General features: G+C 32.9%; 3 protein-coding genes and 1 pseudogene across 3 annotated transcripts in view; 3 read left to right on the plus strand and 1 right to left on the minus strand.

Annotated features, from left to right (window-relative positions):
• LOC144849118 (complex III assembly factor LYRM7-like) lies at positions 1 to 2358 on the plus strand. The gene is made up of 5 exons (XM_078706124.1): positions 1 to 207; positions 534 to 606; positions 1378 to 1448; positions 1554 to 1635; positions 1846 to 2358. Exons 1-5 carry the CDS (start codon positions 196 to 198, stop codon positions 1917 to 1919), a joined length of 312 nt encoding a protein of 103 aa, XP_078562250.1. The 5' UTR covers positions 1 to 195; the 3' UTR covers positions 1920 to 2358.
• A 66-nt stretch (positions 2359 to 2424) lies between these two features.
• Positions 2425 to 2885, minus strand: LOC144849100 (histone H2B pseudogene; annotated as a pseudogene).
• Positions 2853 to 3727, plus strand: LOC144849110 (late histone H2A.1-like). Its single transcript, XM_078706111.1, has one exon. It carries the CDS (start codon positions 3221 to 3223, stop codon positions 3587 to 3589), a length of 369 nt encoding a protein of 122 aa, XP_078562237.1. The 5' UTR covers positions 2853 to 3220; the 3' UTR covers positions 3590 to 3727.
• A 2497-nt stretch (positions 3728 to 6224) lies between these two features.
• The window catches only part of LOC144849159 (C3 and PZP-like alpha-2-macroglobulin domain-containing protein 8), a 31665-nt gene continuing 11117 nt past the window's right edge, over positions 6225 to 26772 (plus strand). Inside the window, exons 1-26 of the mRNA XM_078706186.1 lie at positions 6225 to 6646; positions 8929 to 9080; positions 9580 to 9602; positions 10724 to 10892; positions 11507 to 11559; positions 12485 to 12557; positions 13016 to 13129; positions 14192 to 14276; positions 15298 to 15406; positions 16292 to 16522; positions 17711 to 17881; positions 18172 to 18306; positions 18764 to 18908; positions 19039 to 19208; positions 19338 to 19487; positions 20735 to 20869; positions 21411 to 21477; positions 21875 to 21995; positions 22384 to 22615; positions 23532 to 23685; positions 23828 to 23928; positions 24312 to 24363; positions 24714 to 24917; positions 25241 to 25332; positions 25891 to 26026; positions 26323 to 26589. Of these exons, the coding sequence (XP_078562312.1) occupies positions 6558 to 6646; positions 8929 to 9080; positions 9580 to 9602; positions 10724 to 10892; positions 11507 to 11559; positions 12485 to 12557; positions 13016 to 13129; positions 14192 to 14276; positions 15298 to 15406; positions 16292 to 16522; positions 17711 to 17881; positions 18172 to 18306; positions 18764 to 18908; positions 19039 to 19208; positions 19338 to 19487; positions 20735 to 20869; positions 21411 to 21477; positions 21875 to 21995; positions 22384 to 22615; positions 23532 to 23685; positions 23828 to 23928; positions 24312 to 24363; positions 24714 to 24917; positions 25241 to 25332; positions 25891 to 26026; positions 26323 to 26589 (3430 nt within the window). The 5' untranslated portion in view covers positions 6225 to 6557. The remainder of the gene's footprint in view (positions 6647 to 8928; positions 9081 to 9579; positions 9603 to 10723; positions 10893 to 11506; positions 11560 to 12484; positions 12558 to 13015; positions 13130 to 14191; positions 14277 to 15297; positions 15407 to 16291; positions 16523 to 17710; positions 17882 to 18171; positions 18307 to 18763; positions 18909 to 19038; positions 19209 to 19337; positions 19488 to 20734; positions 20870 to 21410; positions 21478 to 21874; positions 21996 to 22383; positions 22616 to 23531; positions 23686 to 23827; positions 23929 to 24311; positions 24364 to 24713; positions 24918 to 25240; positions 25333 to 25890; positions 26027 to 26322; positions 26590 to 26772) is intronic.

A 26772-nucleotide genomic window follows, 5' to 3' on the forward strand; every position in this document is an offset into this window, starting at 1 on the left:
TCACGGTCCAGTAATTCGATCACACACACAGTGCTTAGGCTAGGCCGATCCTTTCTATAAACACACACGAAAACGCAAAGACTACACGGCAGCAGCAGTCCAGTGTGGTACTCTAAAATCATAACAAATCACAACGGGCGAAGCCTAGCTAGCTAGAGGTATGGCCTAAAGACTAGATGACAACAGTTGGCAAGTATGAGGGAAAAGGTGAGATTATATAATTAAAGCAATTCAAATTTTATTGAATAATTAATTAAAATTTAATATTAATGATTAAAATACCTCCTTCCTACTATTAATTTATACCCTAGCCTAGCTAGTAATACTAGTAGGCCTATCTACAGTAGGCCTGCCTAGAACTTTTTATTTTAGAGGAGGCTAGGTAGGCATGGCATAGGCCTCCTGTGTGCTCTGAGCCTCTGTCTGTGTCCCTGGACTAGCCAACTAGAGTATTTTGATATTACTATAATGACGAAATAAAATGAATCCGATGATAAATAAAATAATAAATAATTTTATTTTTTAAAATGAAGGTACTTGCAACATTTCGTGCTCTTCATCGAACAAGACAAATGGTATTTAAAAATGATGACCATGTTTTAAATGGTAAGCTTAAAGATGTATTTTCCCTTTGACTAATTCCAAAAAACTTTTAAAAAAAAGATTTCGAAAAAAAGTGGGTCATTTTGAAGTATCATAGTTATTAACTTTCACCAAAAATTAGTCAAAAAAAAAATAATTTAGCTGAAATATTTTGTTCAAAAAATAACTTTTGACTTCCAGTCAAAGTTTTCGATCAAAACATATCTCATAATGCAACGCGCTTGTTTGGCTACTTTGTATGCATAATCATAAAACTGTGTGAAAACACCTTCTCAACCGCGACGAGTTGTAAACAATCCTAATTAACATCAGGTATAATGCATACCCGTGGTATGAAATCTTTGTTTACTTTCGCTCGCGACGATTTGTAATCAAATTAATTTACCTGTTAATTACGTAAACTTGTTGTTTTTGGCTCTAATTTTCGACTTAAAGTGAATAACTTTAATATTACTTTGATATGGCCAATTTAAATTTAGAATATTTTGATCTTCATTTTTTTGTGTTTCAAGGGACAATACATCTTTAGTTAAAGAGTAAATCTAGGATATTATACTGAAATAATAACTACATATTAATAGTATGATTTTTTAGTTTATATTTCTTATTGTATGTACAGTTGAAAGGCCAACAGAGTTTCCCTATGGGGTGATAATGTTTTAATATATAATGTTGAGTATTGTAGTTTAGTTTTTAGTAAATGGCAATTTATATTACAAATAATGAACTTTGGACTGGAGCTTTAATAAATTATTAATATTACATTTCTTACAGCTGCAAGGTTAAAAATAAATGAAGAATTTAAAAAGAACAAATTTGTGGAAGATGGTGAAGAAATTGAAAAGGTATAAAGAAAAAAACTTTAGTTTTTAAGTCTTTGCAATCTATATTTATTATTATATAAAAATCAATAATGTTGAAATGTATTTAAATTGTTTGTTTTTTTGTAGTTGGTTAAGATTGGCCAGGATGCAGAATTGTTTCTTAGAAAGAGAGTTGTTCAAGCAGAACATAGATCAGATGGTGTGGCTGGTAAGACCATTTTAAATTTAGATTTCAGACTCTAGGCCACTTCTATGCTTTTAATTTTATCTGATTGTGAGAGTCCCAAAAAAGAGAGAGTTGAGTACAAAGAAGAACTAGCTTAAGTCAATTTAATTAAAATCAAAGACAAAAGTATTTGAAAGGACATAATATTTTGTTATTACAGTGTTAACAACACAATGAAATATCTTCTTTTAGAGCTTCAATTAAGAAATGAAGTTTTATCAGAAAACGCAAAACATCGACAGTGTGATGAAGAAACATTTCAATGAGCTTGTATTTGATTGGTCTGCAGCTTAACAGCAGTTATTTGAATACTGAACTTTAACATGTGGAATAAGTCTGTACAGCCAAAGATAGTGTAGGCCTAGTAGCCTAGGCGGCATAGCTATACTACCTACTCTAAACTAAACAAAAGGGATATAGCCTAGGCCTGCCGCCTGGAGTGGTAGAGATAAAACATGTGGCCAGTATTAAGCCTTGTCTAGATAGACCTATCCATTGTTTCATATGCATAGTGTTGTAGTATTGTGTAAATTATAGAATATTGTCAATATTCTATAATTTACACAATATTATTGAGGAAAAGTAAAGGGCATGACAAATATATTTATGCCTAGGCCTAGCTAGGGCCTTGTGTTATGTTTTATTGAATTTTGTATAGGCCTATATAGGAATAGCCTTTATCACACATCACACAACTGTTTTTATTTCTGTATTAAAAAAAAAAAAAAAGTTGAAAAGCAAATCAATCTCTTTTGTTAAATTGGTGGCTCTGAAAAGAGCCGTTTGGTTTGAGAAAATAGGTGTCGACATCTACTTCGAGCTGGTGTATTTGGTTACAGCCTTGGTTCCCTCACTCACTGCATGTTTGGCAAGTTCGCCAGGCAGGAGAAGACGGACAGCAGTTTGCACCTCACGACTGCTGATTGTAGACCTCTTGTTGTAATGAGCCAAACGGGATGCTTCTCCAGCAATACGTTCAAAGACATCATTGACGAAGCTGTTCATGATTGACATGGCACGGCTAGAAATTCCAGTGTCTGGATGTACTTGCTTCAGAACTTTGTAAACATAGATGCTGTAGCTTTCCTTTCGTTTGCGTCGGCGTTTTGTTACAGCATTTCGTCCACGGCCTTTCCCTGCCTTCTTCATGCCTTTGCCAGCCTTCACCGGGCTCTTCTTAGGACTCTTCCTTGGACTCTTTTTTGGACTTCTTGGTGGCATCTTGAATTTATTACGCTCAAAATTAAACGATGATCATTTCATTCAATTTGGCCGGTATTTATAGGCACGGTATGCAAATTAGGTTTCTAATTCGAGCTATTCCTGCAAACACTCTTAGCCAATCAAACTATTATAAAAGATAGCCAATCATCGTTTTCCTTGTAGGTTATTGGCTAAAAAGTTTTACAGCTTGAGCCCATCTGTAATTGGTTGGCGCGCGCGTAACATTTCGATTGGATGTTGATAAACCGAACTATGAGCCTCCAAAAACCTATAAAAATAGCGGTGTACATTTATTCTCTGTTTATTTCGTGGTTGAAAATATTTGTAGTGCTGTATAACCATAATGTCTGGACGAGGTAAAGGAAAAGGAGGAAAGAGAAAAGGTGGGAGGACCAGGTCAAGTCGTGCTGGACTTCAGTTTCCAGTAGGACGTGTACATCGTTTTCTTCGCAAGGGCAATTATGCCAATCGTATTGGTGCTGGTGCACCCGTTTACATGGCGGCTGTTCTCGAATATCTGACTGCTGAAATCTTGGAGTTGGCTGGAAACGCAGCGAGAGACAACAAGAAATCAAGAATAAATCCACGTCATCTTCAACTAGCTATTCGTAACGACGAAGAGCTGAACAAATTACTCGGAGGCGTAACAATTGCTCAGGGCGGTGTTCTACCCAACATTCAGGCTGTGCTTTTGCCAAAGAAAAAGAAATAGGCCTAGGCCTAGATACCTAACAAAATAGGCACTCTCAACTCAAAACAAACGGCTCTTTTCAGAGCCACCAATCAATAAAAAGTGATTTAATAAGTTTTGCTTGTCTTGTTTATTTTCTTATTTTTAAAAGCCAATCTAGGAAGGGGCTTATTTAAGTTATATAATTTATAATGAATCAGTATAGAAATAACTAGGCCTAGGCTAGAGAAAACAACTAGCCTAGGCCTAGTAGGCATATAAATACAAGGGAAGAGTGATAATAAATGAGACTTGACTTGACTTGACTTGATATAATATTTCATTCTGCCTAGCCTATAATACTCTATCAAAGATAGTGTAGTATCTATCTACACTACACTATCTTTGACTCTCTCTTTCTATCCATTCATTTTTTTGAATGCCGCCCCCTCTCTGTGTTGCATTATTGGGCGGCGCACACACTCTACAGTACACTCAGAGCCATATATATATATAAAGAGTTACGACATTGAAAATTAGAAGCCATTTTTGTGTCAAAGAATTCGCACGCTGAGGGCGCGCGCGTTTCTTTTGTATAGCGTTTTCCTATAGTTCATGCATTATTTTTAGATTTTTTTGTCTATGAAATAACGCTTATATTCCGTTTTTATTTTAGTAATTAATTTTATTAATGGTATTAATTTGGTAACATATATATATTGTGTCTATAATAACAAAAGAATAAATGCTAGGGCCTACATGCAAGTCAGGATACATCAAAGCATGAACCAATACAAAAAACACACAAATTCACCCCTCTTTTTATACAGTATATGGCTCTCTGTGTGTTTTTGACACAAACTTTCAGATACTCGTTCATCATTTCATTTGTAATAATTTGCCTTTATTATTTTAATATTGTTCATACCCTATTCAATATTTTAACAAATATATCCACGACACTTTATTATTTTATTTAGTCATCAAAACATGCATTATGAATTGAAAATATTACATAATTGTTATTAATAGGACGTAGTTATGGGATGTTTCGTTCCAAAATCAATCAATCGAACTTTATAATGTATTAGCGCACGCGCGCGCAATATTCTTTGCCGCAAGTACTTATGTACGCTGTGCACATCAATATTTCACCGTAAAATGTGCAATTACATTTTTTTAAATATAAGAAAAAGTTTAAAGTATTTTCTTGCTCCTATACTTTACATGCAATAACGGAGACAAGTTTGACACAAATTGATCTGCATATCACGTGACTATAATCCAATGTCGTAACTCTTTATATATATGTCTGTCTACACTCTGTTGTACTCTTCTCTTTCGCGCCACGTGTCGTGGTGGCCGCGCCACGGTGGTCAATGGAAAGTTCAAACGCACTCTCGCACCCAAAAAATATAGAGTAGGCCTAATAATAGTTGGTGGGTAGGTGTAGGCCCGAAAGCAACAGAAAAATAAGACTTATGCTAAAAATCGATCAAACATCAATTAGTCAACATTTTACATTTATATATATATATATATTGTTCTTTGCCTGATTTGTTTATATATATATATATATATATATATAGGTTATATTAATAATAAATTTAAAAGCTAAGTTTGGGTTCCCACTAGAGGTAGGCACGCGCAGCGCAAGCACACGTACGTAGACCCAACGAGCGACTGTAAAACAAATCTATTTTTTCTCCGGATTTTAAGGAGCGACTTTAGATTTTGATGTATTGCACCACCTAAAAGGTCAACCAACAATTATACAAATCTCCTCATATCGAATGTTTATAAACATTTTCGAAACACCCTGAAGTTGAAGGTCAAAGGAGAGTCGATTTATTGGTAGTGCACGCTCCTGAGTCGATTTTTATTTATATTTGTGCAAATTCGTGTGTGGCACGCATTCAGATCCGTTGTGAGGTCTACTGTTGTACGAAGAGGAAGAGCGTGAATGAAAGTTGCATGTTCTAATTAATATCATTAATTAAATGTTATAGTTGGATGTTGTTGTTCTTTGGTAATATTCTTCAGATAACCAGGTCAGTATTGTTTTGCTTCATATTATAGGTTCATCATGAGTGCATTGCATGCAGCAATGAAAGACGAATTTGCGGCGCGTATTATAGTAAAAAGATTTAAACGTGCGCGACTAAGTTTATGATGACCCATTCACAATGGCCAGCCGGCCTACGTTTGATGATTTATCATTATTGGATACCCTCATCCCCCACACCACCACTGGGCAACTCCTGCCCCATGGTCCGACAGTTCGGGTTTACGATTGCATCTCATCATCATGTATAGATAGGCCTAACTGTATACATGTGCATTTTGATTGAGATGAAAAAGTATACCTATTTTTATTTTGATCAGCGCTAATTCACTCATGCCTTATAGTCTCTTATGTATTGTATTATCTTTCTTATAGAATGGCATCCACCTCTCCGAATAAGAATCGCCCTAAAGCTTCCAATTAACTCGTTTGTCCATTGGTTAATAGCCGATACTTTATCCAGTATTATTATTGGTTGAAACAAATTGTTACGTCATATCCACTTTTACTTCTTATGCAAACAAGTTTGTGAGACACAAGGTGTTTAAAAGTGATCTTGATGTCTTATTTTGATCTTTTATAGCTCATCTTGACTTGGAAATAGCCTTTTATTGAAGATATCAACACTAACAATTCTCGACAATTTTTAAAAGTTACTGGTAGCTGTCTATCAAGACATTTACTGTTCATTGTTGTGAAGTGGATATATCATATCGTGTGCAGATAAAATTAGTCATATATGTTTCTTCTGTAAGCATTAAACCTTAAGCGAGATGAAGGTTGGAAACTCATAATATACACCATAAATATGCTGATTTATCCAAAGGAACATTTTTACTAGGAGTGGATTTAAATTTTGTGCTATACAGAGATTGTTGACTATACGATCGCACCGAGTTATTTTCGGTTGTTTGTGTGTGCGTATTTCGTTCGATATAATTTATAATGGCGATGTTAATAATGGCGAAATTCGGAGTTTCTGTTTTTGTTTTAATATCACTTTGCTCTTTCTGCACACGCGCAAATGCGAATAGGTAAGTCTTAATTTCAACACTTGAATAATTTATGTTTGACAAGAACTTTTTATTTTGGAGTATACAATGTTTTAAACTTTACAATAATAATAGGTGACAAGTATTAGGCCTATAATGGCAGGCCTCGTTGTACTAATTTCTAGTATCTTAATCGATGACTGAAAGGCATGCATCTAACCTTTAACATCCGTTTAAGTCTAATCATTTTGATGTTTTTTTATACAGAAGGAAGCCGTTAATACGGTTCAGTCACTAAGGAATTTGTAACTTATCCCAGGGCATGTGGCCTCGACGTTATAGCATTGTTTCCATGTGATAGTACAACTACATTGCTCAAATCTATAGGTTTACTTTATTTTCCACCACATAATAAAACACGATTTTTACGTTAACGAATGAAACATTTGACTTTTATACCGTTTTAATATTGAAAATCAAAATAGTGATCTTAAACATGTATTCTGTACTCACTTTTCCCACGTTTAGATATGAACATGTTTAGGTTCTAAATACATTCTAAACATGTAGTCTGTATCCAACTGAACACATCAGTGCGTGTTGATTCTTAAAAATGTGGAGCAATATAAAAACACGTTTAGGTTTTAAACATGTTTAATTTGCCATGTGTGGAGCTTTTTTCCGCCACAGTAAAATCATGCACGCAACGCTAAACACGTACATAAACATGTTGACTGAACATAGTGGCATGTGGACTGCTAAACGAGTAGAGGAAAACAACATGTACATAGCTATAAACACGTTTAGGTTTTAAACACACGTCTAAACATGTAACTACGTGTTTAAAAGCTAAATGTGTGGAAAAAGTGAGTACAAAATAGATGTTTAAGACCTAAACACTATTTTGTGGATTGCTTCTAGTTGCCCTTTACAGTCAATCTTCAGTTTGGGTGTCTTAGGAGAGTGGAACGTAAATCTGTTCCTCATCCGATTTCAACATTCCGTTAAACGATGTGCAGGTTCTCCTGCCCCGAAGCAATGGAAAACGTTTCATCTAAATCTTTAAGACTTAGTTTTAAAAAAATGTCTCGAGTTATATAATTTTCATAAATAAATAAACTTTGATCGATTGCTAAGGATATAAAAATTAACATTTGCTTTCTAAGACAGTAATAAATGTTAATGTTGTTATTTGAAATTTCTCAAACATTGCAATTTGAACAGTTATTTTCTCGTTTATTTTCACTTCTTTTAGCTTGCCTAATACTCCCACTACACAACTTTCCGGTCTTAAATTCGATTATAAATATTGCGAAAACTTAAGAACTGCTGAATCAAAATGCTGTGATATACTATACGGGAAGTACCCATTAAGAAAAGCCGTCTACCAAAACACGTTTGGTTGATTTCATAATTATGTTTTTAAAATCAGCAGCTCGATAAACTTACTTGACCTTAAATAATATCGTTAATTTATATTAGTCTGCAAATGAATCCCAATGTTACATTTTATTGTTCTGCGACTCATTCAGGCCTTAATTTTGTCGTAACAAGTGTACCGAGTTGCAATTTGAATCATTCTTGTGAAAATCAAGTTTGTTTATCATAAAATTACCTACTTTACAATTTACTGGACTCAATATTATCGAGATATATTCTCTATTAAACCAATACAATTCACTTTGTGATAAAGTGGCAAACAATAGACCTGCAGTAGACCCACACAGAAATGTTACCGCTGCAAATACACGTTGCGGTTAAGTGGAAAACTTAGCACCACATAACTTGCGATTATGTAACTTTGCGATTAAGTGGGAAAGTTAGCAGTAAATTTGCGATTACGTGGAAAAGTTAGTAGTAACTTTCTTATTAAGTGGGAAAGTTAGCACTGTAACTGTAAAGTTTGCGTTTAAGTAGAAAAGTTAGGTCTTAAATTGCGGCGAGTAAGTTGAATAAATTAGGACTTAACTTGCGATTAAGTGGAAAAGTTAGCACTGTAACTTTACGAGTAAGTTGGAAAGGTAGGACTTAGATTGCGGCGATTAAGTGGAAAAGTTAGCAATGGAAGTTTGCGATTAAGAACGTTAATACTACTGAGGCAGGGAAGTGAGAATAAAGAATTAAATGAGACACTTTTCCAGACATTCAATTCAAAAGATATTTATTTACATCCAACATAGGCCCATAGGACCACAGAAAACAATAATGATAAAATGGACGAAGGCGGATTCACAAGATCCATCGCTTGTGGCGGGATTACAAGTTAAGTTAATATCTTTCTGTAATCATCATATTGTGTATTAATTAAAGATATCACTTTTTAGGGGTTATCTAGTGACATGCCCATCAGTATTAAGATCGACCACAACTGATACGATTAGTGTTACAATATTCCAACCATCTGAACCTGTTTTAGTAAATGTGTCACTTATTTACGATGGGAAGGAAGTTTCATCAACACAAGAAGAAATTTTAGGTAAGTTTCTTGCTTATTCTTTTAGTTAAATTTTCAATTTGTCAGTGAAACCCATCATTTTTTTTGTAACGTGCGCGCCGTCCAATTTTAATTTGGCCACCTGCAGCCATCACGTTTGTAATTCAACTGTACCATCCATCTAATCGTTATTCTTCGTTTTTGACCTTTTTATTTATTTTTGTACCTAATACATTACGATTCCATAAATTCAGTTTATGTTTATAGCAGTTTGTTTGAATCTACCGCATAATTAGGTGTATAGTGTACAGTACATAATTGCCTATGTTGTAGTAAAGAACCTCAATAAAAAAAACACATGCATTTAATGCCAATATGTTAGAGAGTTGATAATGCCAGAGTATTTCAATTAAAATTTCAAATGTTGAACCCTATGAAATTGTATACATTTCATGTTTCAAAACAGTACTGCAGTGTGTATAGTTTATACTTCATCACATTCCTTGAGTTTTAACTGGTTTAATGCTATTCATATTTACAGGAAAGGGGAACATTGATTTTAAGGTAAGAATACATAATCAAATAATATGATTAAAGACCTAAACACATAATAAGTATTCCTAAAAATACAATTCAATAACAGAAAAGCCACTGCATGTTAAGCAATACACTACATTGTGCAGCAGATTTCAACACTATAAAAAGGAGAGACGTAGATGGACTTGGAACCAATATGATTGCCACTCGCTCGGTGTGGTACATAAACAAACAACATATGTAATTTACCGTTCATGATAGGTTTGATATTCTCTTTTTAATTATATAGGTCTCGGTATGTTTCCACAATCCACTTGTTCTTGTCTGACCCCAGCGCTCTACTTTACCAGCTTCTACCCATCCAACACGATATGAAATATACACAAGCTGTATTTATATCAACGCCATGCAATATTTATCAGTTATAGACAAATTCCAAGAATGTGAAGAGTTTTTTTAAAATATATCAGATTGTCTAAACGGAGCAAGTCGCGTTTTTATCATTAGCAGCTTTTTATTTAGGGTTTCCGTGTAAATATTGTGAGTACTCCGCAATATTCGCGACGTTATGTTTGTTTAAACACAACTTTAATGCGAACACTACTCACGTTTAGCCAATTTAGACTAACCTTTCGAGCACCTGACAATTTTGTCTCTTATATAATGTCTATTTCACAAGCGATTAAAAGTAGGCTTTGTGTATATTATAAACATTCCAAGATTGGGTTTATTTAGTTTGTTCACCGACTGGTGCAGTTCATTGCATCTTGAAGAAGGATATTGTATGGCAGGGGAGTTTTCTAAATAAATCAATTATGGCCTAGTTTGAAGTACCCTAGCCCTGTCAGTCAATATCCCTTTTGACGGCGAAAATAAATGTGTTCAAATTTTAAAGAACTTCTTATAATGAAAGTGTAATTACTAACAACAATGGAGAAAACCATGGAGTTATAAAAGTGTCATACCTCTATGATGTAGAAAACGATAACTTTTCGTAGGCCTATTGGATTATGGTATATTACACCGCGTATAGCTTAAAATAGGCCTAATGATGTTTGATAAAATTACAATAATGTTGGCATACTATAAATGATATTTTCGTTGATTAAATTTTGAAGAAAAAAACTAACGTGATTTTAAAAATGTAGGTACCGAATCTACTACGAGGTGAAGCCATATTAAAAGTATGTGGAAACTGCGTTCCTGGAAACAGTAAAGAATATACATTTTTTAATTCAAGTCTTGTTCGTATTGAAGAAAAAGGATCTTCTGTATTTCTTCAAACTGATAGACCAATTTATAAGCCCGGTCAAACAGGTTAGTGACATTTCAGATCGATTTGTTTACAAAGTGGGCAGAGCTTTCGCGTTGTATTTTGGGAAATAGCGTTAAGTTAACGTTTACGTGCTCGTTCGAAAACTCCCTTAACTAATGTAATACCTTTTTTTGACCATTAAAAGTTTGTAAAAGTTTAAAAAAAGTTAAAATACAATAGGCGGCGTCCTGTATTATTGTTCCCGTTTTGTGTATATTTTCTTCTTGGTGGAAAAATGTTGTGAAAAGAGGAAAACAAATAAAAAGATTAATTAATAACATTTATTGCCCATTTGGTAATCCAGTATACAGTGTAATTTTTCCAGATTATAATAAGTGTCTAAGAATTCATGTATTGTGTAATAGTAGTAGTCTTCAGTTTAAGAATCCGGTAAGTTAGGCTCAAATCACTGATTGACACTAGGTAGGCAGCAGGCCCAGCCGGCCCAGCAATAAGCTACACACAAGCACACCTGTATGTGACATATTTGCTGCTGGGTTAATTACAACCTGGGCCTAGGCCTACACTTGTTTACGAGATATTTATGCATTTGTCACACGTGTCATCTGCATTAAAAAAAATGTCATAACTTTTTTATCTGTTTGTTTTTTTACAGTTCTTATCCGAGCCTTTTTGGTGGATCCAGATTTGAGACCAAAAGATGCAGAGGTGAAGAGAAATAAAAATTGGAAAAAATGATTAAAATAATAAAATAAGAAAATTATACAAAAATCATACATTTTATGCAATGTTAACTAATAGTAATACACAGTAATTTTCAAACATTTGGTGTATTTGATTGAGAACTTTACCATATTGAATTGAGTTTTTCCGTTGAGTATTTTGAACATTGAGGTTGAACAAGCTTGTTAATTTGATAGTAAACATTAATTGGCATTTAAATAAGCAAAGTACTTTTCTCTGAGCACAAAGGTTTTCCAATTAAATATGCCAATTATTACATTACTTAGTTGTTACAACTAAGGACAATGTTCCTTTCTATATTATCTTTTCCTTTTATCGTTTCTATCTTTATTAAAGCAGCAAGAAATGGTAATGTTTAGTAGCCATAAAGTAGGATATATTTTCGTCAAGGTCAATAACTCTGTCAGTAGGCCTAACTCCCCAAGTGCTGGAAATTATCAAATCATTTTTGTGAAGTTTAATCAATCAATACAACCTATATATAACCCAGCCACCCCTAAGTTTTCTCCTAACTAACCAGGGTGCCTATTAAATTGTAAATCCAGTGTACTGTGTTAGCTATAACAAGACTTTATTTTAAGAAAAACCAGCCAGGTTTAGTGGCTGTCCTACTAAGTGTAGTAAAAAAGGCCATTTAAGAAAATTACCTTGAATCATACTTATCGAGATTTAGAATTTTAAAATTAGAAACAAATTGTTATTTGTCCAGTAGTGTATAATTGACCTAAAAATCCAGTCTAAAAAAAGCTAGTTAAGTAACTAGTTTATTCCAAGAATTTAATATTTTAAAATAAACCAAACCATTCATGAAATAATAATCAATAAAGCTTTACATGTTGTATCACATTAAGTTTTTGAACTGAAATGTTCTAATGTTATTCACTTCTAGATATTTGCTTATGTGGTTGACCCCCGGGGGTCACGGATGATACAGTGGGAAAATGTGAAACCAATGTGTTGTGGTAAGATCTTTTGTTTGTTTTGCTTGTTTCAAAGTACAAAGATGGTCTCCAGGTGGAATGTCATCCTGAGATGAGTAGTAGTAATTAATAAATAAAGTCTTGTAGAGTCAAATAAGTCTCCCACCCCAATATATAACATTTACACACATGGGGAAAAAAAAATTGCGTAAACTAATAAAATATAAAAGAAAAAAAAGCTACAATCTTATTTCAGCAATTAATTATTTTAGTAATAATCATTTAATTTAATAATTCATATATTAAAATATCTAAAGCAACCAAGAATATTTATATATACAGAAGTAGAGCATAACTGAAATAATATCGTTAGTGTTTAATATCTGACTATTAAAAATGGCTGACAACATCACAACTTCCTTTTAAACTCTTATCTGCACTGTTTCAGGTTTTATCAATGTTTTCTTTTCAAATTTCTTTCTGTTTTTTTTGTGTTACAGGAATCTTTAACTTAACCTTTCCTTTGTCGGATCAACCTATTTTCGGAGAATGGTTTATTTATGCTGAAGAACAGGGCCAAGTATACAACGTTAGCTTTGAAGTCAAAGAATATGGTAAAATTAAATATTATTTTAAAGATATAATGTCCCCCTAAAAATGTCGTTTATTATTATTAAAATTTTTTTTAATATGCTATTTTAATGTCACATAATAGTTATTCACTTTGACCAAAAACTAGATCGAAAAAAAAAATGATTTACCTGAAAAAATGTAATTGAAAGCAAAAAATACTTAAAATGTCTGTCAGAAAATGGTTTTTGGTTAAAATTAAACTTTTCTTTTGTCTTTTTATAGGTGAAATAATTTTTTGTTTGTTTTTTTTTTAAACTGCAAAATGGTGTATTAAAAGTCTGATTTTAATAATCTTCATTTTTTTATGTTTTTGGGGGACAATACATCTTTAACTTTTTTCCTAATTTTTAATTAGAAAAGTATATTCCAAAAGTACAAAATTCTTTCTTACATTTTATGATGTATTCTGAAAATACGATGCAGAGGATATGACCATTTATGGATTTGTCACTGCACTCACTTTATAAATTAAAAAAAATAGTGTAAAAGCCTTCCATTTGGTTGCCTCAATATATTTAGGTCATACCAACAATTGTTCAATCTTCCCTAGTTATTCATACGTATTTCCTTCACTCCATAGGGTCACATGTTATCAGCTGTTGTAGTTAAGTAGGCCAGAAACGTGATGTCTGTAATGCTGTTCTAAAGTTCTGTCTACACTATCAAACTAGTGTGATGTGCCCAAATATGGTAGGGATATGACATCATCGTGTTCATATATGGGCACATAACATTTTTTTGTTCACGTAAAGTTTGATAGTGTAGACAGAGTTTTATTTGTTGGGATTACTACATTATATTATTCATATTAAACTCAATATCATATAATTAATAAAGATGTTTCTCTGTTTCTGTCGTGTTTTTAAAATGTAATTATAATTTGACATGTCCACTAATGTGGCAACATTGTCTGAATGTCAATTGAGATACTAAAACAGGTAAAGCTTTCAGGGAATATTCTATATTGATGAGAAATTATATCATATAAAATGTGTACCTGTATGTGAATGATACAATATTGATTACTTTTATAATTTCTTTAGTACTGCCTCGATTTCACATTGACGTGGAACCCCCAAAGTACATAGTTGGATTTGAAGATTGTTATCCAGTTGTTATAAGTGCAAGGTAAGTCAATTACCATTATATGGCTGAATATAGTCCCATGCTTGCGTATAATCCCACCCCTAAAATAAGTTTCATATCAGGCCTCAAAATAAAAGGTTGAACTTAATTTGATGTCCTACCTTTTGCATTACAATTTGCAAAGTTTAGGGCTCGGGCCGATTGGGGCTCCCCTTGGATCCGCCCTGGTCATTGGTAATTGTGATTTATATGTTGCTAAGCTACTTATTTTGGTAAATCAACTGATATTGAAGCTGCATCTAGCTCATTTTGTGAAAGAGAGGATGTAAAATGGAAGTTATCAGTGTCAGAAAGGTAATTACTTGAATTAATTCCTTCCTTTTTGGCTCACTTTGAAACCAAAATAATTCATCAACACAGCGTATCCTTAAAGATCACTAGCCTGCTCGTGTCAAAGACTTGTACAGGATGCATTCAGGATATCAATTATATAAATGTTTTCCTGTTTTGAAGAAAATGGGGATGTAGACAATTTTTTTTAATTCTAAAATAAGGTAATTTTTTTTTAGAGAATTAAATGAATGCAAATTATTTGAAATTTTAGAGATAATTAGCATTTTTTTCTCAAATACAAAATACATTGATATTGCCAGTATTTAGGAAAGCCCAAATTGTGACAATTGCATACCAAAATTCTGTCATTTGCATAAACTATGCCAAAATGTGTACAGTATACCTTATTCTTCATAAATAAGGTAAAAGGATTGTGATCTTATCTCTATGAGTAATTTATACTGTTTACATTTACATGAGAATTGGAATTTTAAAAAGAATAGGTAGACGGGAATTAGTAAGTTACAACACTGTCTATAATCTGAAGCTTTGTCTACACTATCAAACTTTATGTGACAAAAAAATGTGATGTGCCCATATATGGACACGATGATGTCATATCACTACCATATTTGGGCATGTCACTATCATATTTGGACACACTTTTTTTTGTCAAAACTAGTTTGATAGTGTAGACAGAGCTTTATTTATTTACCATTTCCTGTTGTAGCTATGTATATGGGCAACCAGTTCAGGGCAAGTTGATGGTGACCAGTAACGTCCACGGTGTGGGCTACTTTGAAGACCGTAGGGGACACCCACAGGAAAATACTGTGAACGTTAGTGTGCCAAGTTTTTAGCGGCAATAATGCATTTCCGTCAAAATATATTAACCTGTTATTAGTTATTATAGAATGGTTATTTTCAATCCAATTTATAAATGCAAAGAAATGTCATTCAACTTTACCTGTAATATTGTCATTGAATTATTTGATTTCATTTCCACTTAATACTCTTTAGATGTGCAAAAAAAATACATTAAAGCTCTGTCTACACTATCAAACTTTATGTGACAAAAAAATGTGATGTGCCCATATGATGTCATAGGTAAAGGTAAAGTCGGAACCTAAGCTAATGCTAACGGCTGTGGTGCCCATCTCCATTTCCTTAGCGTTTGGGCCAGACTCCACTAAGTGTGTATGTTTGTGGGGGGTACGCCACTCCTCCCGCACAAACGAGTCTGATTTACCTTCCCAGTACTTTTTACATACCGGTACCCATTTCTATCACCTGGGTGGGGAGGAACAATGTGGATAAAGAATCTTGCTCAAGGACTCAACACTGCAGTGACCGAGTCGGGGCTTGAACCGACAACCTCTTGATTGCAAGTCCAATGCTCTAACCACTGAACCGACAACCTCTTGATTGCAAGTCCAATGCTCTTACCACTGCGCCACAGTGCTCCACTATGATGTCATATCATTACCATATTTGGGCATATCACCACCTTATTTGGGCACATCACACTTTTTTTCGTCAAACTAGTTTGATAGTGTAAACAGAGCTTTAAAAAAAAAAAAATTGAAGACGGAAACAAAAGCAAAACTTTTAATAAAAACAAGGATGTGAGAATTTATATTATATAAACTAATTAAAAAATCACTATTGAAACTAGTATTTAATATATTGTGCAATAAAACTTTAAAAAATAAACAATTTTACAGATTGATGGTTCTGCAACTGTACGTGTTTGTCCGGGAAAATATGTTGATGGTCTTTACGGTGACTACTTTCGAGGCGTCCTTCACATAGAAGCCAAAGTCGTTGCATCAGATGGTAACACGTTTTCTGTGATTGATGAATCCTGTCCAATCTACAAGCAACAGTTAATACATATTAAGTTTTCTCAGGGCACAAAGCAGCATTTTAAGCCAGGCTTACCATATAAAGGAAAGGTATGAACACTAAACAACACTAAAACTTTAGAACACTAAAACACTAAACAACACTAACGTAAGAACACTAAACAACACTAAAACAGCAATTTTTATCATTAGATAACACCATAGAGAATATCTCTATGATTTACACTAGTTTCCAGCAAGCTATGTTATCATTGTAACTTTTTCGTGACAAAAATGGGACAAATAACAGATTCAACATGTTGTGGGAGGTAAAGATGATACAGTGAAAAACAAAGTATGGCGGGAATTATAATGATTATATTTAGGAAGCTGCTGTCATTAAGGAAAGAAATGATCATTGTTTTGAGGAAAATATTTGCACAACTGATGGAAAAAGTGAGCAGCTTTGACATGATGCAGGAAGTATTGTCTGGTAATAGGAAGCTCGTTGATTGGACGCTAGGGCTGTCTGAATAATCTCCCCAGCTGGGTGTTTTAAAGTCATTAGGCCTTATAATTTGTTGGTAATTACTCTTGATGTTGAGATAAAGACCGTCCCACCTTTCATATACAAGAAGCAGATGTCTGAATTTTGTGTCTGCAAGATTGTTAAATTTACGAATAAAAAACAAATGTTTTTAATTTGTTGTTATGATATCAATTATAATACTTCCTGTGTTTTTTAATAGTTCAATTTTATAGCTAAATTAATTTTGTTTTGGTTAATTAGTCTGGAGCACTTTTATCATGCCATAAAAAATATGACAACTTGCTTTGTAATGTTTTTATATTAACAAACCACATTTTATGCCTTCGTATCGTATCGTTTTATATTTGTTTTCTTGTTTTGCCTGCATATGCTTGGTCCTCCAAGCTGTGACCTGGGATGTTTGTTACATTTTTGTGTATTTTATTTGAAATAAACGATGATTTTGAGTGAATTAAGTATTAATAATTTAACATAAAGTGTTTATTCAAGAATTTGTATATATGGGGAATAATTTTGATATGCTCTCTGAAGTAAAATTCATTTCTTTGACCGTAACATTCATATATTATAGAGATTGTACCTTTATCATAGCAAATGTCATTGTGCAAACCATTAAAAGACTTGCTGTACTATACAACTATAAACTCAACCTTCCATTCAATAAAGATGAAATAACAATATAATTCATATAATAATAGTAATAACAATATATCAATATAATAATAGGCCTAGTGTTGTTACTTTTACAGATTTTAGTTACCTACCCAGATGGCTCGCCAGCAGATGGCGTCACTATCAGAGTCAAGACAGCAGCAGTTCAGGAGGAGGCTGCATTTAATGAGGAGTTTGTTTCAAGAAATGGCGCTGTCTCGTTTCAAATCCCAGTAATTGAGATTTCAACACAAATGCTTTGGCTTGATGTGAGTAAGCTTTCAAAATAGTGCTATTATAAGCATAACTAATTATGCTGAATACTTTATTTATTTTTGTTTATTATGCATATGTATTGCTGGGGCCCTCATGAGACAAGCGTTTGCTTCTAGTGTGGGCCCTAGTTGTTATTATTGTTATAACTGAATAAATGTGTATGAATGAAGAGTAATAACATTTGTCTGTGTGATTTATCCAAAAAGTGCAAACATGAAACCTCCAAATGCATTTTGCACACCCATAAGTAGACATTGATTCACTATTTTATTTATAATTACAGGCTTTAGTGACGGCCATTGATGGTAAACCAGTAAAAGAATTCACTTACTACTCGGAGTACCTAACAATTTACAGTTGGTTCTCACCATCAAAGAGCCACCTTCTGCTGAGCAATATCAATGAAGGGGAGGTTGAGGTAAGAAATGCATTGTTGCCCTGAATCTGCTCAGCTAGGCCAATAATCTTAACTTTTCCAGCACAAGCATACATTATGCTTGCGGCTTAGAAAACATGAGATACTGTACATAAGATACTGCACACTGCAAGTGAGATACTATATATGAGATACTTTACATGGGATACTGCACATGAGATACAGTACTGTACACATGGGATACTGTACACATGAGATACTGTACACATGAGATACTGTACACATGAAATACTGTACACATGAGATACTGTACACATGAGATACTGTACACATGATGGTTATCGTATAAAGGAATATAGAAAAAAAACAAAAAACAATCCTGGTTAAATTATAGTCTGAATGTTAACAAATATAATGAATTCCAGTTCTCTAAAATATTATGTTCGTATCCGTGTACCAATTTACAGACTTGTAGAATGAATTGTTTTATTTCTATTAGGTTGGCAGCATGGCAAGAATTGGACTCATGTCAACGATGCCATGTAACTTTACTTTAAATTACGATATCATTTCAAGAGGGCGCATAGTTACCTCCAACAGTCGCATGATTACTGAACAACGGTCGGAAGAATTCACCTCACAAGGTCAGTAACTTCACAATTCCCATTAAAGATATTGAAATACAAGATTCATTTGTACTATGTTTTATGAATATTTCATTATTTTTCTTAAAATCAAGATATATAATGTACTGTACATATATTTTTGATCCAGATACTTTGAATACAACAATGTTAAATGTTGGATGCCACGTAACTTTTGATGTTGAAGTGACCCACGCTATGGCTCCTGGGTTCCAGCTCGTTGGTTATATGGTCAAGCAGGACCGAGAGGGTGTGACCGACACAGTGACCATTCCAGTTGCACACAGTCTGCAGAACAAAGTACTTTTTTTTTCTTAAAAATAAATTCTAAAAAAAAAACTATGTAGCTTATTTTATGTAAAAATGATGGCTTTCTTATGTGAATTTTAAAGTAAGAAAAGTAAGAAAATTTTATATTTGTTTTCCTAGGTAACCGTGACATCATCAGTAAATGAGACTTATCCTGGTAGGAAAGTTGACATTACCATCAACTCCACACCTGGCTCGTGTGTGTGTATTACATCAGTGGACAGAAGTGTACATTTAATGAAGCCAGATTACCATATAACCATTGACAAGGTATATGTACAAAGATAGGCTTAAAAGGCATATATAATGAGTTGTTATCACTATCACAATTCCTTATCATATACTGTATACAGGCCTCAAACTTATATAATGGTACCTTACAAGTAAAATTCATTTTCAACCAAAGGCTGAATTGCTGCATTTTTTCACAAGAAAATTACAAAATTAAAAATACAAAAAGTTCAAATTTGAAAATAAATAAAAACCTTCGCTAAGGGAAATAAAATATAATGTATGTATATAAAATGAAGTAAAAGGAGTAATGATAAAAATGTAACGAAAAAAAAAGACTGTCCAGAAACAAAAGCTCTCTAATGTCATTGATAGTGAGTTGATGTGCATGTAAATGTCAAGTCATGCTTCTTAGAAATGGTTCTATTTAGCTGCACCACGGCCACACTAATCCAATTTACCCATACTTCCTGACGCACATTGATAAACATTACATGAATGAAAATGTTTACTTTTTGAAGGAAATTGCTGTAGTGGTTGTTTGAAACTACTAGTATATATATAAACTTTATTTATTCACAAGGCTGATGTATACAGCATAACTTGTTCAATCAACATTGGATGTTTTTACACAAGTTTGTGATATTACAAAATTAATGAAACCCATATAAATACGAAAAAGAAAGAAAGAAAGTATATATTTGATTTGTTTGAGGTCTAAATATAATTTTGGCCTATGTTTATAATTCTAATAATTATAATTGTAAAAAGATTATTTAAAAGTAAGTTTAGTACTCGATAGATTTTAATGTCTTGATAGAAAAGGACTTTTTAGTTACTGAATTTATAAATTAAACATTTTAATTTCAAAAACATGTTTTTTAACCAACTTCGTCACTGCTAGATTTCTAGGAATCTTAAATGGGTTAATTGGTTTGACAGAGGGTATCAGCTTATCACATAATAAGTGACACAGCATATTGTATAATACCAAATTGACAAGCTGTAAAAATAGCATTTGACTTTCCCCATTGCATGACCAATTGGTTGTTGAACTTTTAATTGATAAAAGGTGTATTTCTAATGTAAATATAAAGTAATATGTAATATCATTCTTTCATTTATTTATTACCCATAATAATAACTAATCAAATAAAACAATTTCTCTTTATTCATCTCATAAACAAACAAAAACACAAAACAAACAAGGAGTAAAACATATTTTTAAAGATGAAAGGGACCTCCAGGAAACCCCAATTACTAATTATGTACATCTTTATTTTCAGGTTTTTGATGAGATGGAAAGTTATTCATCACATGATGAATATTCATATGAGAATGTTTGGTTTAGTGAGGGTAAAAGAAAAAAGAGATCTCTATGGAATTATATTGGAGGAAGAGACGCAGGACTTGCATTCACTGTGAGTGTCTATGAGTCACACTTTATTTGGTTACCAGATTAGACCGATGTCACACTTTATTTTCTAAAGGCCAACTCAGACAGCGTTGTACGACGAGGCTCATCTGGAGAAACTAAAACATGTTTAATGTTCTCCCGACAACCTAAAAACTATGCCCGGCGATATCTCAAGACGACTCGTCTCGTCGGGATTCAACTCGGAAAGCATTAACGAATCAAGGTGTTTCATCAGGCCTCATACGATGCTGTCTGAGTTGGCCTTTACCAGACTAGAGACCGATGTCTCCACATGAGTACAGTGGAACCCTTTCTTTAGACTAATAATCAGGGGAAACTTTTATGTAAACCGACCAAGTGCAATGTATGTGTTAACGCTACAACCAATCCCTATTCAGGACACACACTTTGTTTTGGTTCCAAATGTGTCCCCTTATATGGTTCTACTGTATTCTATTATCTTATTTCTGGATTATATCTCCAAATTAATGTTGCATGTTGTTTCAAACTTTAATGTTTGTTTTCCTTTATGTTTTGACATTCAGGAAGCTGGTCTGAAGGTAATGACAGATGTTGTCTTGCTGAGGTTTCATCAGAATGGTGCTATAGATGGTAATAATTATAATAATATACATATATATACAAGGTGAAACTGAGAAGGGGAGGGGTGAACCTTAAAGATGTATTATGTAAATAAGTATTTCACTTAATAAAAAGACAAAAGAAATTTTAACCATTGTCTGACAGACAATTTAAGTATTTTTTGCTTTAGAGTATATTTTTTCCAGGTAAATAATTTTTTTTATTAGGAACAATATATCTTTAAAGATTAATAATATATAATATACAGTCAAAAGGCCCAAAACATCAGCTCTTTGTAAAAAGCATTTTGGAACCTCAGGAACCTAAAACAAAATTATGGTTTTTAGCAGTATTATGAAACAACAACAATAACAACAGAGTATTTTTATAATGGTATATATTTTTGTCTTTTTTTGGTGTAAATTAGAAAGAGTTGAAGTGGTCACAACACTAAACAAAAAGAAAGAGGAGTCTCGACTTCCAAAGCGGGAAACACAAAAGAGGTCTTACTTCCCAGACACTTGGATTTGGCATTGTTTTAACATGAGGTAAACTTACGATTAATAATAATTTAGTTGGAAGCTATTATTTTATTTTGAATACCATCATGGATAAATTGATTGATAAAAAGTGGTAAAGTTAAAAAAAATGTTTTCAGAATGTCTTTAAAGCTCTGTCTACACTATCAAACTTTATGTGACGAAAAAATGTGATGTGCCCATATATGGACACGATGATGTCATATCACAACCATATTTGGGCATATCCCTACCATATTTGGGCATATCACACTTTAGTTTTCAAACTAGTTTGATAGTGTAGACAGAGCTTAATGGAAGTGTCCATTATGTGGTTCATAGAGAAAGAAAGTTGGGAGAACTTATTTTCCCAATAACATGTTTGCATGGTTGTAAATTTCGTCCCTTAAATCTTTAGTTCAACAAGAAAACAAGAAACGTTTAGTGTCCACATTCCAGACACAATCACGTCCTGGGTAACGGATGTAGTGTCAATGTCGAAGCATACAGGTCTGGGCATAGCAAGGCAGTCAACTATTAAGACGTATAAACCGTTCTTTATTGAATTTGCTCTGCCTTACTCAGTGATAAGAGGAGAAAAGGTGAAAATCCCTATCACAGTGTATAACTATTTGGATACGTGTGTACAGGTAGGTGGTACTGAATTATGCTTATTAAATTGTTTAATTTTCTTGTATACGGTTTTATTTTAACTGTTTGTATTGTATGGAGTGAGTGCAGAATCTGTTTGGGCTTTAACCTACAGTATTCTCACTCCTGGTCATTTTTCATTGGTGACCGAATAAATATTATTATTATTATCTACTATTATGGGCGGTTGGGTTGGGTTGGATTTTTGGATGGGACATCAAAGTTGTAAAAGAAATTTCATAATAGTGTAATCTGGGAGGTATAAATAATTATTTTTATACCTCCCTGTTGTAATGTCATCAGGACAGACAATTGTTCTATATTTATATTTAAGTATTTTGTTTTCTTTTACATTGTTGGCATTTACAGACATTTTTAAATCTCCAAGGTGATATATAATCTTATTTTATTTTAGGATTTCCAGTTGAGAAATATTTTTTGTTACATTTTAATTCATAATTTAATGACGGCTGTTCAGTAAGTTTTGTTAGGGAGAATTTTAGGAAAAATGTGGTTTTAAACTAAGTTGTTTGGAGTTAAAATATTAAAGGTTGTTAAGGGAATAAAGTTTGGTTGGCAAAAATCCATATACTCTGATAAAAATATTGTATAAATTTATTGTATTTAATATTATGTATCTTCATAATTCTAAGGTGTCAAATTTGAAGATATTGAAAATATGAGAGAGAGAGAGAGATTGTTGTGTATATGATGGTTTGGTCTGTCCTGTATTTTAAGCTCTGTCTACACTATCAAACTAGCCAAAAAAAGTGTGATGTGCCCAAATATTGTAGTGATATGCCCAAATATGGGCACATCACATTTTGATAGTGTAGACAAGACTTTAAGGGTCAACTGCATTTACTAAAAATACATTTCTCTTCCAACAAAATTAATAAAGAAATCATTTTGTAGGCATCAGTGACTTTGCACCTGTCAGATGGTATTCATTTCGTGGACCATCCTGGAAAACGTCATGATATTTTAAAATATTGTATGGAACCAAATGAACTGAAAACAGTTGAACATTTGTTGACCTTTGACCAGCTTGGTACAGGAAAAATACAAGGTATGCATGTTATCTATGATATCCATTGTGGGTTGACTGCTAACAATAATACAGAAATAAATAGCAATGTTGATACTTCCACCTCCCCCTCCCCACTACATTGATTTGATAACAATTTAACATTTGATGACATTTCTTGCAGCTAAAGTTGTGGCAACAAGGTCAATGTTATGCTGTGGTGATACTTCTGCAACTGAAACACCTCTAGCCATTGACAGACTGTCAAAGCAGATAGAAGTAGAGGTAGAACCTCCTTAACATTATATTTTTGGGTGTTCCTTATACCAAGGCAATCTAAAAACAGGATGTTGAGCCCCGGAGATCAAAGGGTTTATTTATTATTTGTGGCTACGACATGATCAGTTAACCGAAACCGCGTGCTGCAGAGAATATGTAGTACTGTACTGTTGGTATTTGTTGCAGCCAGACATAAGATCAAAGGACTGTTATGAGTTCCTATCTTGGCAAAGCAAGCTCAGTGTCCTGTTGTTAGATTGCTTTGTTTATACCAAAGACCATCAAGTAGTAACTTTATATAGATGTAGATATCCTTTTAAAAAATTCCAGTAATCGAAAATGAAATGCTTGAGATATGTAATATTTATTTCATGTTTATATGTTGACAGGCAGAAGGAATACTTCGCTATTATACACACAGTGTATTCTTCTGTCCTAATGGTAAGTCACTTATTGATATCACCATTTTGAATCATTTCTTTATTCTTTATACTATAGAGAAATACATATTTGTATACAGCAATTTGAATATTATTTTGTCATATAGTTTTAGAATGAAGAAATTGCCATTACCATTAATAATTGAAAGTTCATATGTGCTGGTAAAAAATATAAAATGTTGAATTTTGTGCTGTAAGTGTGTAAACATTTTACAATATTAATTAGTTAATTGTTAATTGTTCAATTTTATTTTTATTTATTTTTTATTTTATTCAATTCACAACCAACAGAGATAAAAAGCTCTACTAACAGACTGAGATAAAACAAACCAAATGTATTATTTATTTCAGAGCGTATCACAATTTCAACTCCTAACACATACGATTACAAGTATGTGAAAAAGCCATCCAACCTGCAAGTGTTTTCATTCGCATGTAAAGCCAAGAACGACGCACACATCGCATTAGCTGTCGACCCAACTGGCATGGATCTTTACGAGATTGTTCTTGGAGGATGGCAGAATACAAAGTCGTGGATCACAGCCTCTAAACAAGGTAATCATTGTTGGATTATTGTCACTCAAGTTCAACAGTTATTTACAATCAAGTATTCTCATATTTAGCTTATTAGCTTATTTCCATTGAGATTCTATATGTGTGAAAGTGAAAGTGCGACAAGAAAAATAAATTGATGTTATTATTATATTAAGGACTTTTGCTTTAAAAAAATAAAAATCTGGAAAGAAATTTTTCTTCATTCAAATCAACCTTAATTTTACATCATAAAACCTCACAAATTAAGATGAAGGACATAAAAAATTCGAAGCCTAAAAACTGTTTTTACCTAATCATACAACAAATATATTTTTATTTATTAGGAGAGCATCTAGTAACAGTTTCAACTCCTGGAATTGTATCCTGGGATGAATTTAGAGCATTCTGGATCACCTTTGAGAATGGTCTCATTGTGGTAAAGACACTTGTTATTGTTAAAGATGTATTGTTCTGCAAAAACATGAAAAATGAAGATTAATAAAATCAGACTTTGAATAGGCCATTTTGCAGTTTTATTAAAGTTATTCACTTCTGTGAAAAAAAACCCACAAAAAATAATTATTTCACTTATAAAAAGAAAAAAGAAACAGTTAATTTTAACCAAAAACCATTGTCTGACAGACAATTTAAAAAAAAAATTATTTACCTGAAAAAGTGTAATTTAAAAAATACTTAAAAGTATTTTTTAAATTACACTTTTTTCAGGTAAATAATTTTTTTTTTCGATCAAATTTTTGGTCAAATTGAATATCTATTGATTAATGTGACATTTAAATGGCATATTCAACAAAAGATTTGAACCCAAAAAATGTTTAGGGGGACAATATATCTTTAACTATAGTTAAGCTGTAAAATGTGAGCCTTTACTAATTTGATAGAATATGAACTATTTAATGATGAAAATTACTTAAAATTCACAATGTACAGTAATATCCACATGTTTTATTAAATCATTGAATTGTTTAATTTTTAGGTTGGCCATGGTGAAATTCCAAGTAATACCTCTACTATCATGAGTTGGCAGTTGGAATCTGAAATCAATGTAGATTATTTAGGATTTTCAACAGGATGGGGATCAATGGGGGAGTTTAGAATTTGGAGGAAAGAGGGTAAGTAGACATTGTAATGTTTAATTGTAGTATAGCTTAAGCTCTGTCTACACTATCAAACTTTTTATGTGACAAAAAAATGTGATGTGCCCATATATGGATGTCATATTTGGGCATATCACTACCATATTTGGACACATCACACTTTTTTTGTCAAACTAGTTTGATAATGTAGACAGAGCTTAATATGCATAGAGAATGTTAGTTGAGATCATCATTTAATTTCATTTATTCGTCTCAAAACAATAAACAAAACAATAAAATAATAAATAACAATTTTTTTTATGATTAATTAGATTCTCAGAATCGTTTCTTGGAAGTGTTCAACTTGGGTTTACCGTTAAACTACATTCCTGGATCGGAGTATGCCGTGGCGTCCATGGTGGGAGATGTCATGGGGCCCACACTGACAAACCTACATAACCTAATCAGATTACCATTTGGATGTGGCGAACAGAACATGATTCATTTTGCACCGAATGTGTATGTGATGGGTTACTTGGAACGTACGCAACAGCTCCATGAAGGAACGCAGAAAGAATTGGTTACGTTCCTTGTACAAGGTGAGTGATAACAATTATTTTTATTGTCTTAAGCTCTGTCTACACTATCAAACTAGACATTAATAAATGTTGAATTATATTGTTAAACTAGTTTGACAAAAAAAGTGTGATGTGCCCAAATAGATTACTGTAGTGATATTCCCAAATATGGTAGTGGTATGAAAACATCATGTCCATATATGC

Source organism: Antedon bifida, chromosome 1 (assembly GCF_963402885.1).
Source record: "Antedon bifida chromosome 1, ecAntBifi1.1, whole genome shotgun sequence".
Taxonomy (NCBI): Eukaryota; Metazoa; Echinodermata; class Crinoidea; order Comatulida; family Antedonidae; genus Antedon; species Antedon bifida.

Excerpts from the sequence above, each read along its gene's own strand:
- LOC144849118 (XM_078706124.1), top strand. Across the intron at positions 607-1,377 it reads TGATGACCATGTTTTAAATG|CTGCAAGGTTAAAAATAAAT; the intron begins GTAAGCTTAAAG and ends CATTTCTTACAG. Across the intron at positions 1,449-1,553 it reads ATGGTGAAGAAATTGAAAAG|TTGGTTAAGATTGGCCAGGA; the intron begins GTATAAAGAAAA and ends GTTTTTTTGTAG.
- LOC144849110 (XM_078706111.1), top strand. The coding sequence starts at position 3,221 with ATGTCTGGACGAGGTAAAGGAAAAGGAGGAAAGAGAAAAGGTGGGAGG.